The 17,527-nt window shown below is 38.3% G+C and overlaps 1 protein-coding gene and 1 non-coding gene across 16 annotated transcripts in view; both read right to left on the bottom strand.

The window, feature by feature from the left end:
* ASH1L (ASH1 like histone lysine methyltransferase) overlaps nucleotides 1-17,527 on the bottom strand; it is a 100,498-nt gene that overhangs the window by 36,688 nt on the left and 46,283 nt on the right. For 14 of the 15 annotated variants that reach the window (XR_004988783.2, XM_036442758.2, XM_036442756.2 and 11 more), the window contains 2 exons: nucleotides 10,129-10,308; nucleotides 5,898-5,992 (listed from right to left, as the gene is read on the bottom strand). Coding sequence is in view for 14 of the 15 variants with exons in the window: in XM_036442758.2 (XP_036298651.1) it covers nucleotides 5,898-5,992; nucleotides 10,129-10,308 (275 nt within the window). In the remaining variant the exon portion in view is untranslated. The remainder of the gene's footprint in view (nucleotides 1-5,897; nucleotides 5,993-10,128; nucleotides 10,309-17,527) is intronic. The other variant, XM_036442763.2, reaches the window with a different exon arrangement.
* On the bottom strand, nucleotides 12,416-12,522 carry LOC118721821. The gene has a single exon (XR_004988840.1). It is a non-coding gene; the product is annotated as a U6 spliceosomal RNA (small nuclear RNA).

Below are 17,527 nucleotides of genomic sequence, written 5' to 3'. Positions count from 1 at the left end.
CAAGAAGGAGGTTCTAAGAATAAAAGTCTTAAGTCTGCTATGTTAATTCTTTTCTGCACAGAGCCCTATGTTCTTTCCATTATATTAGGAAAGCAGTCAAGGTTTGGCATAAGTCTGAATGACTTACAGTGAATGGCAACCTAGGTTGAGGGTTTGATCTCTGGTTGGGGTGCATACAGAAGGTAACCAATTGATGTTTCTTAGCTCAATGTTTCTCTCTCTCTCTTAAAAATAAATAAAAGCATATCCTTGTTTGAGAATTAAAATTTATTTCCCTAAGATAAATAAACTTGATTTTATTAAACATTTAAAAAATAAATACTGCCAAAACCGGTTTGGCTCAGTGGATAGAGCGTCGGCCTGCGGACTGAAAGGTCCCGGGTTCGATTCCGGTCAAGGGCATGTACCTTGGTTGCGGGCACATCCCCAGTCGGGGGTGTGCAAGAGGCAGCTGATCAATGATTCTCTCTCATCGATGTTTCTAACTCTCTATCCCTCTCTCTTCCTCTCTGTAAAATATCAATAAAAATATATTTTAAAAATAAAAATATTACTTTACATTTATTAAATATGACTCCAATGGTAAGCTGCATTTGATTTTGTTTATATATCTATTTTATTCATATAACTAATATAGCAAAGACAGAGATAAACCCAGGTCTAGCTGACTGTCATGCTCTTTGTTTACATGATATTGGAAGTGACCAGTTTAAAACAGCTGAGTATCCACCCTCTCTCTCCTATATAATAAAGATGTAATATGCAAATTGGCCCTCATGCTGTTGCACAAGATGGCCAGCAGGGGAAGGTAGTTGTGGGCTATCAGGCCTGCCGGAGAGGACAGTTGGAGGGGACCAGGCTTGTGTGGGAGGGCAGTTAGGAGTGACTGGGCTGGCCAGGGAGGGCAGTTAGGGGCAACTAGGCCTGCAAGGGAGAGCAATTGGGGGTTACTGGGCCAGCATGGGAGGGCAGTTGGGGGGCGATCGGGACAGCAGGGAAGGGCAGTTGGGGACAATCAGGCCGGCAGGGCAGCAGTTAGGTGTCGATCAGGCTGGCAGGGAAGCAGTTAGGCCTTTATCAGGCTGGCAGGGGAGTGGTTAGGAGTGAGCAGGCTGGCAGGCAGGCGAGCAGTTGGGAGCCAGCAGTCCCGGATTGAGAGAGGGATATCTGGCTGCCGGGCCTAAACCAGCAGTTGGACATCACCCGAGGGGTCCACGATTGGAGAAGGTGCAGGCTGGGTTGAGGGACACTGTGCACTGGGCCTCTATTCCTATCATAAAAGATTATTTGAAAGACAAAATAGCACACCCACAAAAAATATATATTGTGCAACAGTCTGATTTAAAATCCTGTTTCAGCCTTGGCTGGGGGGCTCAGTTGGTTGGAGTGTAGTCCATACACAAAAAGGTAGCATGTTCAATTCCCGGAAGGGGTGCATACAGAAGGCTCTCACATCAATGGTCCTTTCTCTCTCTCTCTCTCATCAATAAAAACATATCCTAGGAGGAGGATTTAAAGAAAAGATAAAGTCCTGATTCACCAGAGAAAAGAGCCACTACTTGGATAAATTTTTCTATTTTTTATTTATTGAATACAAATTAGTCTTATTAGAACTAAAGTGGAGATGCAGAGATAAAATCTTTATTTAAATAAAGGAATTTCCATTCTAGACTTGTTAACCACTAATTCATGCCAGAGACATGACAAGAAATATTAATCTACCCATCATTCCCCCCTTTCTCCCTTGGAATTAACTGTTTCCTTCATTCCCTTGCATAGAGTTTCATTCAAGATCTAAGTTAATTTCCCAAACAGGATAAAACCAGTAAGACCAAAATGGCTGTGTTTTCCTTTAAATGGGACTTGTAAATTACTTATTTTCAAAGCTATTTATCACTAGCAGGTTCTAGGAAATAGCACAATCTGCTAAGAAACTGCTTCCATTGCTACACATCACTAATAAAAACAAAAGGTTCTTTTAAGAGAACTTTGGCATTATACCTAGAGAACATGGAGCTGAACTCTTACCTTCATTAAGTACTAGCATAGTTACCGAGCTAAGAATTAAGCCTTGTAACTCTATGTTGTAGTTACACCATTCTCCAGTCACTCAATATACAATAACTCATATTTATTGCAAAACTTGTCTAAACCTGCTACTTTAAATACCTTATGATGTTGGGCCCTTTAGGGAGAAAAAGGAGATTCAATAATCATAAACCAGAGAAGAGTCCCTAATCAAAAGGGTCAAGAGAGTCATAGTTTAAGAGAACATTATAGTGCATAGGATCAACATCTGCTACACAATAAGTTGTTCCTGAGAAAAAACTGTCATCTACATTCAGCAATTTATCCTAATTTCTTTTTCTCTTCTTTCATTTATACAACAAAAAATTAGGCACTGGGAAATCAAAGGAGAATAAGAAAGACAAATGATCCTACACTCCTGGAGTTAACAACATAACTAGAGGCCTAGTGCACGAAATTCATGCACAGGTAGGTTTCCTAGCGGCTGGCCCCTCCCTTTCCCTGGCTGGCCTCGCCCCCTGGTCAAACTATCCATCTAGGGGACAATTTGCATATTATGCTTTTATTATATAGGATAGGGGAGTCAGATAAAAATTAATAAAGTATAGTAATTATCCTATATAATAAAAGCCTAATATGCTAAGTATCCAGTCATCTGGTCAGCTGTTCAACAAATTATAATATGTTAATGATATGCTAAGGCTGCTCAACCACTCACTATGACATATACTGACCACTAGGGGACAGTCAACTGGCTGACCAGACGCTATGATGTGCACTGACCACCACGGGACAGATTCTCTGATCAGCAGGTTAGCTTGCTGCTGGGGTATGGCCCATCAGGACTGAGACAGGCCTAACAATCTGGCCTATCAGGACTGAGACAGGCCTGACAATCTGGCCTATCAGGACTGAGACAGGCCTAACAATCTGGCCTATCAGGACTGAGACAGGCCTGACAATCTCCTACGTCTCTCCCTGGCCCCAATAGTGCACCGGTGAGTTCCCTTGGCCTGGCCTGCACTCTCTCTCCATCTGGGACCTCTCGGGGAATATTGGAAAATTGGTTTTAGCCTGATCCCACAGGCCAGGCCAAGGGATCCCTCTAGTGCACGAATTCATGCACCAGGTCTCTAATAGATTATAAAAAGAAAAACAAGGTTCTGTGATGTAGAATAAAGGAAGAACCCTCCATGATGGACAATCATGAGAACAATTTTATTGTATTTTTTATTTGTTATTATTTTAAAGATTTTTAAAAATTGATTTTTGGACAGAGAGGAAGGGAGAAAGAGAGAAAGAACACTGATGTGAGATCAAGAACTTGTATGAACATATATGCAATAGAGGTCGGAACGGGGGATCTCCACTGGCAAGCGCCTTGGTTGGCCTGGTACCCCCGTACCCTGTTGGGGCCTGCACACAGCTCCTGCATTGAACGCCTGCCTCCTGGTGGTCAGTGTGTGTCATAATGACTGGTTGCTCCACAGTTAAGTCGATTTGCATATTAGGCTTTCATTATATAGGACACATGTGTCAAACACAAGGCCCGAGGGCCAAATCCGTCCCGCCAGGCCTTGCAATGTGGCCCGCACTGCGCTGTCATCACTGCACTCCGCTGGGTTTCCATCACAATGACAGTTTATGACTGTTCAGTAAACCATTCGGCCCACGATTTAGGCTGGATTTTAGATTTTGGCCCCTTCTCTGATTGAGTTTGACACCCCTAATATAGGATAACCCATGGACAAAGACAACAGTGTGGTGAAGGTCTGGGGCGGAGGCTGGGAAAGAGTGGGGGTGGGCGAGAAAGAGTCAATGGGAAAAAAAAGAGGACATATGTATTATTTTCTTCCTTTTAAAAAAAATATATTTTATTGATTTTTTACAGAGAAGAAGGGAGAGGGATAGAGAGTTAGAAACATCAGTGAGAGAGAAACATCAATCAGCTGCCTCCTGCATGCCCCCTACTGGGGATGTGCTGCAACCAAGGTACATGGCCTTGACTGGCATCGAACTGGAACCCTTGATTCTGTAGGCTGACGCTCTATTCACTGACCCAAACCGGTTTGGACATGTAATATTTTCAATAAAGATATTGATGGGCTGCCTCCTCCAAGCCCCTACTGGAAATAGAGCCTGAAACCTGGACATGTGCCCTGATAGGGAATTGAACTCGAAGCCTTTAGTGTATCGGATGACACCCAACTGAGCCACACTGACCAGGGCCATGAATGTAATTTTAAGGAAAATTATATATAAGCTGATATTGTCAGCTAATCCTTAAAGAATGAGAGGAAAACAAACATGAGAAGAGTTTGAAGGGATTTCCAGGCAATGGGAATAATAAGTATAGCAATCTTCTTGAGGGAAAGAGCTTGGAATATTCTAGGATTTGAAAGAAGACCAGCATGGCCTAATACAGTGAATAAGGGAAAGATAGGAAAAGATATATGGGAATAATGGGGTAGTCAGGGGCCATATCATTCTTAAAAGTCAGAATAAGCAGTGCATCAATTTCTCCAATGGAAAGCCACTGAAAGGTTTTGAGTATAATCTGTTCAAGTTATGAAATCATTTCTCCTTTTATTGTGTGGAGAGTGGATTGGAAAACTGGAAGGAAACAATGGGAGCGGAGAGCCGAAGCCGGTTTGGCTCAGTGGTAGAGCGTTGGTCTGCGGACTGAAAGGTGCCAGGTTCGATTCCGGTCAGGGGCATGTACGTTGGTTGTGGGCACATCCCCAGTAGGGGGTATACAAGAGGCAGCTGGTCGATGTTTCTCTCTTATCTACGTTTCTAGTTCTCTCTCTCCCTTCTTCTCTGTAAAAATCAATAAAAAAATATAAAAACAAACAAACAAACAATGGAAGCGGAGAGATCTATTAGAAGGCTATGGCATAGTGGCATGGGCTTGAATGATGGCAATGGAACTTGGAAAGGAGGATATATTGTAAGAATGAAAATAAAAAAACTTGGAGATGGACTAGATAAGGTGTTGAAAAAATGGGAAGAATTTAGGATGACTTCTAGGAACTTTTTACTTATTTGGTATGCTTTATAGTAAGACCCTAGGAGGTAGGACCTATATACCGTATTTTTCGGACCATAAGACGCACTTTTTTCCCCCCAGAAGTGGGGGGAAAAAGTCCCTGCGTCTTATGGTCCAAATATAGCCTACACATATACTTTAAAAAAAAAGTTTTTTTACTTGCCCGGCTCTAAAATGGTTCAAAATGCTGCTGTTTACTTTACAGGGTTGATTACATGTGTTTATGACTGTGATGTTGGGTTTTAATGCACATAAAATATTTTAGGACACTATTTGTTTCAGAATCTTTTTTTCTTCATTTCCCTTCTCTAAAAACTGGTGCATCTTATGGTCCGGAGCGTCTTATGGTCCGAAAAATACGGTACTTATTTGGCATGCTTTATAGTAGGACCCAGATGCTAAACAAGGCCTTGACATATCCTCTTAAAAAAAAAAAAAAAATCTTGCCTAATTTTCAGATAAAGATTAGGAAAAGCATGGGGCCTATTTCCTTTATTACATATCCATAAATAATCTCACTCCTTTTGAGATATGAAAGTGGATTGATGAATAGTTGGGTTTTTCAAGATGACATATTTAGGGAATCAAATGCTACAGGTATAGTGTTGTTTACTGAAACTCCAGTGAGTAAGATTTATGTAATTTTGACTCCTAGACAGTAAAGAGTTTGCAGAATTTTTTAGAGTTAAGTATAAATTAAATAGTAAAACATAAAAAGAGCTTCACCCCAATAGATATAAATAATAGCACGAATGCCGAAACATTTCACCCAAACTGAAGAAAAAACCCATTTTTCTGACAATATACTGTGTATACTCACCAACATGGATTGGGGCTGGAAATAATCCATATTCATGCTCTCCTGGAGAGTATTCCAGCTTTTCTTTCTTTAACTGAATCAATCGGCTCTTTGGACTATGATTAAAAAAAAAAAGAGAGAGAGGCATTAGCATTTTCTCATTCTATGAAGACTATTTGCTTTAATAGTACCTTAAATATTTTTGTTTGATTTTAGAGAGAGAGAGGAAGGTGGGGGTGGGGGGGATAGAGACAAGAAAACATTGATTTGTTGTTCTACTTATTTATGCATTTATTGGTTGACTCTTATATGTGCCATGACTTTGGATTGAACCTGCAATCTGAGTGTATTGGGTCAATGACTTATCTTGCCCTAGATTTAGTCTTAAATGCATATTTTTGGAGGGACAGATACCAAGTACCTTCATATATTTTTTAAATACATGTTTTTGGAATAGCCTTTTAGGAATTACACATAAGGAAGAGCAACATTAGTATTCTCCAATAGTTTTGCAGAAGAAACCTCATTTTCAGATTTGATCCTAATGATAACCTTATATTTCACTAACGATTTATCCTAATAATAGGGAATATGCTAATTGACACTCACACCATCACAAATATGGCAGCACCCACAGCCACAAGATGGAGCACCCAGTCCCTTCAGCCCCCAGCTGCCCAGGGCTGGCCCAAGGCTCAGGCAAGCCACAGATGGCAGTTGCCCAGCCATCCAGAGCAACCCTGGGCATGTGCCCTAGATTGGAATTGAACCTGGAACTCCTCAATCCGCAGGTCGACACTATATCCACTGAGCCAAACCGGCCTAGGGCATCTATCACATTTTAAATATTTTGTTCCATGTGAGCTTGGCAGAGTAGCAGATTAAGAGAGAGAATTAGTTTGTTTTTGTTAATTTGTGTTGGAGATTCTGAACACTCCTAGCATTTTCTGTGATATAATCATTTGTTTGTATGACACTGCTAGTTCAAATAACTCAGGAGAAAAATCTTTATACCTGTAGGAATGAAGAGTAGCTACTTCAGATATAAAACTGCTAAGTTATAGTAAGGTAAATAGTAAATTTTTGTGCTAGGTGTTTCCTTTTGACCTGTGGCTTAAGTTGCACATTTCTATGACACAAGATTTGTATATTGCACTGTACGCCCACCGCCCAAAGTCAAATCATCTATCACCATACATTAAGCCCTTTACCATTCCCACTACCCTTTTCCCCTTGGCAACCACCACACTGCTGTTTGTGTTCCTGAGTTTCAGTTTTATACCCCACATGAATGAAATCATAAGGTTCTTAGCTCTTTATGGTTGAATTATTTCACTTAGGTACATCCATGTTGTTGCAAAAGGAAGTATTTCACCTTTTGTATGGCTGAGTAATATTTCATTGTGTACATGTACAACATTTTTATCTAATCCTCTGTCGCAGGACACTTTGGTTTATCTACATGTCTTGACCACCATGAAAAATGCTTCAAAGAACATAGGGGTGCATTTATTGTTGCAAATAGATTTTTTTTGAAGTATATACCCAGGAGAAGGATTGCTGGGTCAGGTGGTAATTCTAGTCTTAAGTTTTTGAGGAACTGCCAATTTCCACAGTGGCTGTACCAGTCTACATTCCCACCAGCACCACCTCTTTTCTCTACCACTTCTCGAACACTTGTTATTACTTATCTTGTTGATGCACTGAGAAGAAAACATTACTTTTCCTGCAAAAAATGCACAGCTTTAATCTACTTATGAAGAAACATCAGACTAACGCAAATTTATTTATTTATTTATTTATTTATTTATTTATTTATTTTTAAATATATTTTATTGATTTTTCACAGAGAGGAAGAGAGAGGTATAGAGAGTTAGAAACATTGATGAGAGAGAATCATCGATCAGCTGCCTCTTGCACACCCCCTACTGGGGATGCGCCCGCAACCAAGGTACATGCCCTTGACCGGAATCAAACCCGGGACCTTTCAGTCCCCAGGCCGACGCTCTATCCACTGAGCCAAACTGGTCCCAGCATGACTAATGCAAATTTAAAGACCCTCTGCAAAGCAATTCTTCTGTACTCTCTAAAAAAAAAAACACAACTGTTATAAAAAATTTTATTATGAACTGTATGTTAGATAATAGTAGTATAGCATTTTAAAGATCCTGATTTTAATATTTGTGACCTGTTTGTATAAGACAATATACTTGTTTGGAGGAAATATATACTGAAATATTTATGAGTCAAAATGTCTATAACTTTCAATCACTGAGAAAATTTTCAATAATTGAGAAAAAATGTGTGTATAGGTATGTGAATGAGAAAGAGAGAGCAATGCCAAAACCGGTTTGGCTCAATGGATAGAGCGTCGGCTTGGGGACTGAAGGGTCCTGGGTTCGATTCCGGTCAAGGGCATGTACCTTGGTTGCAGGCACATCCCCGGTAGCAGGTGTGCAGGAGGCAGCTGGTCAATGTTTCTCTCTCATTGATGTTTCTAGCTCTCTATCCCTCTCCCTTCCTCTCTGTAAAAAACCAATAAAATATATTAAAAAAAATAAAATTAATTCAATTAATTTTAAAACGTACAAAATGATAGTTACAGAATAGTCATGGGCATGTAAAGTATATATAGCATAAGAAATATAGTAATACTGTATTATGTAGTATGGTGTCAGATAGGTACAAGATTTATTGTGATCACTTCATAAGTTATCTAAATGTCTAATTAATATAAGGTTATACACCTGAAACTAATATAATTTTTTTTCCAATTGTAATTGAAAAATAAAAACATATTCAAAACATTTTACTCACTAGAGGGGGCTAGCGCAACACAGATGCTCCCTATTCAATGCTAGCTACTACACATTTTCCTTAGACATAAAACTAGAGAGCCAAGCCTATTTAAAAAATATAACAAAATAAATGTGATCATGGACTCCCACTCAACCCTTTTCCATTCCTAAATGACAGACTGAGCTTCCAGAATTAATTATTTATAACTAGAGGCCTGGTGAATGAAATCTGTGCACGAATGGAGTCCCTCAGCCTGGCTGGGATTGGGGCCAATCAGGGCCATCTTGCTTAATCCTGATCAGGGCCAGCCAGCTAGGGGAGATTGGCTGTGGGAGCACTTTGCCCACGAGGGGGCAGCTCCTGCATTGAACATCTGCTCCCTGGGGGTCAGCGCGCATCATAGCTCGCATTTTCACTTCCTTTCCTAAAAATATCATTTTAAAATTTCCTGTAGCTTAATGGGATAAGAAAATATCTTACAGTTAGTAAAGTATATGGTTTTTTGGTTAAATCAGTATTCAATTCATTTTGGTAGGCAGTTAAGTTACTTGTAGATCAGCTTGGATTCTGGGAAGCAATGCTTATTTTCCACAACACCCACTGCATTTTAAAAACATAACTTCTGAGTTGTAATACATGAAAAATCTTTACAACCTAATGTTGTCTTTCACATTCTAGTCTCTCTAAATGAAATGCCCTTCTTTCACCTTGGAAACTACTATTGAATCTCTAACCCAACTATATTCTATTTTTTAAAATTTTATTGACTTTAGAGCAAGAGGAAAGGGGGAGAGGGGAAGAGAGAGAGAGAGAGAGAAAGAGAGAGAGAGAAAGAGAGAGAGAGACTTGTTGTTCCACTTATATATGTATTCATTGGTTGATTCTTGTATGTGCCCTGAATGGAGATCAGACCCGCAAACTACATATTGAGACGACACTCGAACCAATTGAGCTATCTGGCCAGTGCTATAAAAACACTTCTTATTCAATGATATCCCTTTGGGGGCTTTAAAACTTCTCAATTAGATTGCTTATTATGCTATATTTTCCCAAGGAATTAAGTTTTTTTTAAGTAAGGTATATCTTACAAAGTACTTAGAACATAGAAAACATTCAACCAAAGAGGAATGAATGTAGATTAATCATCAAGATTATTTTAGTACATGCAAAATGCCATTATTTCTAATTAACAAAAAAACCCCAAATATCATTAGAATCCAAACTATAGAAATGTCATCTGGAAAGACAGAGAGTAGGTAAAGATCAGAGAAGATATATCAGCCTGGAACAACAGTGTGTTGGTGGTATTACAGTGAATATTTAGGTGTTTGTGATGAGATTCACATTTGTGTATTTTACATTTGTATGTGCTTTACGATTGTCAAAGTTTTTTTTAAACATGGAAGAATAAAAGATCTTTAAAGGATGCCAGCTGATAGATACTATTACTTACTCTGTAGTTTTGTAAACATCAGAATACAGCCCTGCTTTCTGATACTTCTTCTTTGGGGGACGTGGGACCTTCTTTTCTCTTGGGATGAGAGAAAGCACGGGTTGCAAGGTGCTTTCAGGTTCAAGAGGTTTGGCTGGGGTTTCAGGAGGACTGGGAATCTCAACTGCTGCTTCAGTAAAGCTATAAAAAGAAGTTTAAAGATAATTTTATGGTGAAAAAAATATCTTCCTACAAATGATTTATTTTAAAAACCATAACAGCAATTTAAAAAAGGAGATATGGAGTCTTTCTCATCTGGCTATGCTGGAATAATAGATACCACACTTGTTCTCCTGACAGAAACTAATAAAATACAGTAAAGTACTGTAAACCTGGATAATGTTTATGAAACAACCAATAGACATCAGAAAATAGTGCAGCACTGTGATCCCTGAGAAAAACTGGAAACACTCACAAACAATAAACAAAATAAAAAATGAGAGGGAAGAAGAGAAAGTCCTATAACCACTTTCCCTTTATGAGGAAGTAGAACAGTTGAAAAGAGAGCGATCAGAGTATTGAGAGGCTGAGGTAGCTGGAAATCATGGGGCAGAATATTGAAGTGAGGAAAGTTATAGAGAAAAATAACTCTATAAATCTGTGTATGGATTTCCTTTAGTATACTGCTGGATACTAAGTTGTGCATGTGCAGGGTGAAATTCTGTAAGGCCAGTCAAAGAACTACCAGAGGACTATAACCTGGGTAATTCCCAGAGCTCTTACATGATGGTGGATACTCAGATTTCATGAGGCACAGTAGAAAGACATTACCCAATACCAGGGACACTCAATAGTGATCCCAAAGGGCAGTATTACCCATTTTTGTAGGGCTTAACTATATCTGGACTAAAGCCAAATCCCAATAGAGCTTAAAAACAATCTTCAAAAGAATCCAAGCTAATCTACAAGTCACTTAATTGCCTATCAAAATAAATTAAATACTATGAAAAGAACAAAAACCAGACACAATAATTTAATATTCACAACGTAAAAAATTTCATAATGAAAAAATTATTTTTTTAAAGTACTGGTCAAAATTTTTCCAAATTTGATAAAAATTATAAACTCAAAGTTCCAAGACACTAAACAAACCATCGGAAATATAAACTCAAATAAAACAAGTAAAGCATACCATAATAAACTTGCTGAAAATTATTGAAGAAAATAAAAAGGGGTCAGAGAAAAAAATACATGATATATACAGTAGTACAAAAATAAGAATGAGTGCAGCTTTCATGTATGAAACAATGCAATCAGAAGGCAATGAAATAACATCTACTATAGTGCTAAAAAGGAGGGGGGGAGAAATGCCTCTGAATTCATTAAAAATTCTAAAGAAATAGAAAAAAACTTTTAAAAATTAAGGTGATTCCAGTTCCAGGCAAAGATGGAACAATCCTTCCACTAAGTACAATTAAAAATCTTGGAAATTTCATATCAAATAAACATAAGCAAACAGATTGCCTAGAGACTTTGGGACCTAAAGCACTGACATGGCAGGGAATTTCCTAGAGTTCTTTTTTGCTTTGTATTTAATGGTGAATGACAATACAATTTACCTAACATCAAGGACAAGGCAAATGCTTAGTTTCACCACTTATATTCAACATCATAATAAAGGTCACAGCCTGAGCAAAAATGGGAGAAAAATTAAGAAACTTAAATTTATTCTTTTTCTTTCTTTCTTTTTTAAATATATTGATTTTTTACAGAGAGGAAGGAAAATAAAAACACGAATGAGAGAGATACATCAATCAGCTGCCTCCTGCACGCGTGTGTGTGTCCCCCCGCCCCCTGTAGATGTACCCGCAACCAAGGTACATGCCTTTGACCGGAATCGAACCTGGGATCCTTCAGTCCAAAGGCTGACGCTCTATCCACTGTGCCAAACTGTGCCAAACAATTCTTTTTCAAGATTGTTTTGGCTATCTGGGATCCCTTGAAATTCATAAGGATGATTTTTAGAATAGATTTTTCTATTCCTGCAAAATACATCATTGGAATTTTGATAGGGATTGCACTGAATCTACAGATGGTCCTGGGTAGTACTGATATTTTAAAAATATTAAATTTTCTAACCCATGAACACAGGCTATCTTTCCATTTACTTATTCCTTTAATTTTGTTCAACAATGTTTTGTAAATTTTCAGTTAAAGTCTGCCTTCCTGGGTAAGTTTATTCTTAACTATTATACTCTTTTTTATGTTACTGTAAATAGAACTGGTTTTTTTCCCCCCCTTAAAAATAAAAAATACAGAACACTTCACAAATTTGCATATCATCTTTGCACAGGGGCCATGCTAATCTTCTTTGTATTGTACCAATTTTAGTATATGTGCTGCTGAAGCAAGCACTTGAACTGTTTTAATTTTCTCTTTGGAAAGAAGTGTATAAAAAGGCAATTGATTTTTGTATGGTGATTTTGCATTCTGAACTTTACTTAGTTTATAAGCTTAAGGTGTTGTATGTTTATGTGTGTGATCCTTAGGGTTTTCCAAATATAAGATATGGGTATCTGGGACCTGACTGGGTGACTCGGTTGGAATGTAGCAAAGTTCCAGGTTAGATATCCAATCGGGGAACATATGATAAGCAGCCAATCAATGTTTCTCTTTCTCTTTCCTAAAAATAAATAAATAAATCTCTCTATATAAAAGGCTAAGTGACCAACAGTATGTCCCACCAGCACATATGACACTAACTGGCAATTTAAAATAAATGTTGACTCGTGCATGCGTGATACATATAAAGTTCTCACTGGTGCCAGCCACACCAGTGTGTTTCTTAAAGCTGAAATATTAACAGGATCTGTGGGAGGAATTGTTCTGATTCCAAGAATTGATTTGTCCCCGTCTGCCACTGGCCTCCCATTTAAATTAATTCGAAGATAGCTTCCCATGATGCCAGCATTTGCAATGAATAATAAGTCACAAGGACAAACTCTAGAAAGAAAAGAAATATTCCTACATGAACCTGTTTTCAGACATGGTCAGTTATGTTGCTTTCTCTCAAGTATGAAGAGCATGTGACATTAAAGTTAAAGTTGCAAATACTTCATTATAAGAGAAATTAGTTAAGCACTCTGAAAGTGTTTTTATTCTTAATGTGGTATACAGGGAGATACTAGAATAATTTTAATCAATTAATCAGTCATTCTTTTTATCAAGGTTTTCGTATCATGTTTTGTTTTTAGATCATGTTTTTGTTATTTTTATATCATGTCTTGTTGTTATATCATATTGTTATTGTTTATTAATCAATTTCTACATTATTTTCATATACATTTTACTAATTTTCTTTCATCTCTGACACTTCTATTATAAAGAAAGGGCGAATAGCGATATTAAAATATTTCTTCTAATTAACTGCCTTTCAATATGCATGAATCTATCACTGGGCCACTAGAAAATAACATGAAATGAAATAAAACACATCCTTGGGTGAAGGATAAAGTTTAAGTTGCAAATACTTCATCATAATTTGTTAGACTACTGATATACCGGATTGCATGAATTACAAAAATAAAAAAAGGCAGGGCCTCTGGGAACAGACCTAATTTATTTTTTCCTTCAAAATTTAGATGCCTTTTACTTTTTCTTGCCTAATTGCTGTGGTTAGGAATTCCAATATTATGTTGAACTGAAGTGGCAAAAGTGGGCAACCTTGCTTCATTCCTGATGTTAGGGAGAAGTTCTCAGTCTTTTACCATTGAGGTTAGCCAGGAGGTTTTATATATGGTCTTTATTACGTTAAGGTAGTTTCTTTCTATTCCTAAGTTGCTCAGAGTTTTTATCATGACTTTGTAAAATTCATTTTCTACATTTATTAAGATTGTAACATTTTTATTTGTTAGCCTACTGATGTACTGGATTACATGAACTGATTTCTGCATATTGAACAAGTCTTACATAACTTACTTGATCACAGAATTTAATATTTATTTACTTAATTTTTTTTTTTCTGTTCTGACCCAATTTGCTTCTAATTCTGTGCCTTATTTTTCTTTCCCCTGCAATAAAAATATTTTTTTCTGGTTTCCTGCTTATCTCCTACATATATAAATTCACCAATGGCCATGTTTTTTTTCCCAAGTGCCACCTGTAGATCAATACATCAGAATCACCTTGAGGGCTTATAAGAAAAACAAATGCCTACTCATAGAATGTTTAAAATTTATACTGAGGTCTGGGATTAAACATCTTCCTAACCTTGCTGGTCCCTGACTCTCCAAAGTAGGCACTATTAATAAGATCATCATTTAAAAAACAAATAACAGCACCCTTTTCTAGGGCCTGGATCAATACTCTTTCCCCCTCAGGCCCTCACCCACCCAACTCCCTCACTCTCTCTTTTAAAAAAAAATATATTTTATTGACTTTTTACAGAGAGGAAAGGAGAGGGAAAGAGAGTTAGAAACATCGATAAGAGAGAAATATCAATCAGCTGCCTCCTATACACCCCCACCCAGGGATGTGCCCGCAACCAAGGTACATGCCCGTGACCGGAATCAAACCCAGGACCCTTCAGTCCGCAGGCCAATGCTCTATCCACTGAGCCAAACTGGTTTCGGCTCCCTTACTCTTTTAAGACTCCAAAACACACCCCAGGGCCATCTACCTAATGGCTTAAAAACTAAATTTTTCAGGGGAGAAAAAAGAGAGGAAGAGGTATAGCATTTTAATAGATGGTTTATGATGTAATTATCTACACCAATATAATACCTTTATTTTATTTTTAAAAGTAAAAATATTATCTACTGTATCTTTTTTAGGGATTTCTTTCATTTAATATTATGTTTCCAAGAACCATCTGTAATTATTGCAGCTGTAATTCATGAATTTTTACTATCATATCACATTTCAACTGTGTAAAAAATAATATACTACTTCCTTTTTTGTTAATTTGGGATATTTCTATTTTATTACCCATTATAACCAATCTTGCTACTACGTTTTCAAAAAGTGTTTTCTAGTGCCTATTGTGCAAGAGGTCTTTTTTTTTTTTTAATTATCTAAGAGGAAGTTGCTAGATTATATAGGTTGATTTGTAACTATTTTTGTTGTTACATAATCTGATACAAAAGAGGTATACATTACATGTGTTATAAATTTCCTCTCTCAGTTTGCAGCAAGACTTTATGTTTGTCATGCTATTTGATGAAAAGAAATTCTTATAATATAATCCAGTTTATCAATTTTTACCTACTGTATGTTAGTTATTGCTTTTGATATCTTGTTTATGAAATCCTTTCTGAGAACAAAATCATGAAGTTTCTCTCTTTCCATATTAGCTTCTAAAAGGTTAAGTTTTGCTTTTAGATTTATGTATTTAATCAACTGGGAATTAATTTTTCTAATTTAAGACAAAATCTAATTTCATTTCCATTCTTATATAATACCAGCTTTTGGGACACAATGTATCGAATATTGTTTTCCCCCCCATTGTGTCAACTCTGTCGCATAGCAAGCTTGCATACATGAATGGATTTGTTTCTCTAACCCACTCAGTTTCATACTATCTTAATATACCATATCTTAAAATTAAGTCTTGGGACACACCCATCACTTTATTCAGTTAATACCATCCCTAAGAATATACCTTGGAGAAATTGGTGTCCAAATCCAAAAGTGGACATTAGAGTAATATTAAGAGCAGCAGTTTTAGATAATAACCTCAAACTGAAAATAAGCCAACAGGAAAATGATAATAAAAGTCTAATATGCAAATAGAGCGGCAGAACAACCAAACAATCAGTCACTATGAAGTGCGCTGACCACCAGGGGGCATATGGGAAACATGGTGGGCACAGGTTGCTGCGGGATGGTGGAGAAGGTAAGCAGGGGGATGCCAGATCAAGGCAGGACACTGGTTGCTGTCATTGGGGCAAGCCTCTGGTGGTTACAGAAAAGTCTTTGTTCGCGCACACTGCGATCCTGCCTGGTGCTTTCATCTGCTGCTGGCGCCAGCCCTGCTCGCACCCACAGTCAATGCTGGAGCTGCCACTCACACCCACTGCTGGTGCTTGGTGCCAGCTTTGATCACCCCTAAGGGTTTCTCCACCAACCCTGCTCCTGAGGAGCAATTGGGGCAGCAGCCGCAGCTCACTCCCGCTGATGGAGCAGGCCGCAATCACTCCGTGCAGTTAGCAGGTGTGAGCGATGGGAGTGGGGCTGCTGGCAGACAGGGAACCAGGGAACTGCAGCAGGAAGGCCAGAGCGAGGGTGAAGAGGATGGGCTGAGACCCACCCCTGTGCCTACTGCAGACTCATGGTCCACATTTCAAGGTGCATGAATTTGTGCATTGGATCTAGTTTATAATAATAGCACAATATGCTAATTAGACCAGATAGCCAAATGACCTTCCAGACAGAAGCCAGGAGGCTGTGTGGTTGCAAGGTCCAAGCCCCTTGAACGAATTTTGTGGATCGGGCCTCTAGTATTATATACAAATAATGGATTACCATTTAGTAACAAAACAAAGGTAACTACAGCTACATGCAGCAATAAAGATGGTTTAATATGTATATGTAGAGCAAAAACAGGTGAGACACAAAAGCATATGCCTTATAAATTCCATTTCAATGACATTCAGGAAGGACAAACTAAATTATACTATCTATGGTTACATACCTAAATTTTATAAAATAAGGTAAAGATGTGGTTACCACTGAAACCAGTTTGGCTCAGTCGATAGAGCGTCGGCCTGCAGACTGAAAGGTAGCAGGTTCGATTCCGGTCAAGGGCATGTACCTTGGTTGCAGGCACATCCCCAGTAAGGGGTGTGCAAGAGGCAGCTGATCGATGTTTCTCTCTCATTGATGGTTTCTAACTCTCTATCCCTCTCTCTTCCTCTCTGTAAAGAATCAATAAAAATATATATATAAAATGTAGTTACCTTAAAAGTTAGGAGACGGATTATAGCTACTGGTTAAGAAGCAGTTTATGATTGCAAAGGAACATAGAGTGGTAGCAACAATCTATATAGACATCTATTTTATATCTACTCTAGAGGCCCGGTGCATGAAAATTCATGCACTGGAGGGGAGTCCCTCAGCCCAGCCTGACCCCTCTCAGTCCAGGAGCTCTCAGGGGCAGGAGGCCACCCAGCAATCAGGGAAAGGTGATGCCCCATCACACCTCTGCTGCTGCCACTGCCTGCAAATTGTCTGTTCGACCAGGAGGCTGGGCCAGCCTGGGGAAGGGAGAGAGGCCCTGGCCAACAGCCTCTAGGGACCCTACCAGTGCAAGAATTTCGTGCACTGGGCTTCTAGTATATAATAAAAGGTTTTATGGCTAATTGATTTATGTATCCGCTAGGTATGTTACATTTGTATAAAAGCTAGTTTCCTCTACTAAAAT

The sequence above is a fragment of the Pipistrellus kuhlii genome, unplaced genomic scaffold (genome assembly GCF_014108245.1).
Source record: "Pipistrellus kuhlii isolate mPipKuh1 unplaced genomic scaffold, mPipKuh1.p scaffold_m20_p_18, whole genome shotgun sequence".
Taxonomy (NCBI): domain Eukaryota; kingdom Metazoa; phylum Chordata; class Mammalia; order Chiroptera; family Vespertilionidae; genus Pipistrellus; species Pipistrellus kuhlii.
Note: the sequence above shows the minus strand (reverse complement) of the source record. Positions and strands in the feature narration are given on the sequence as shown.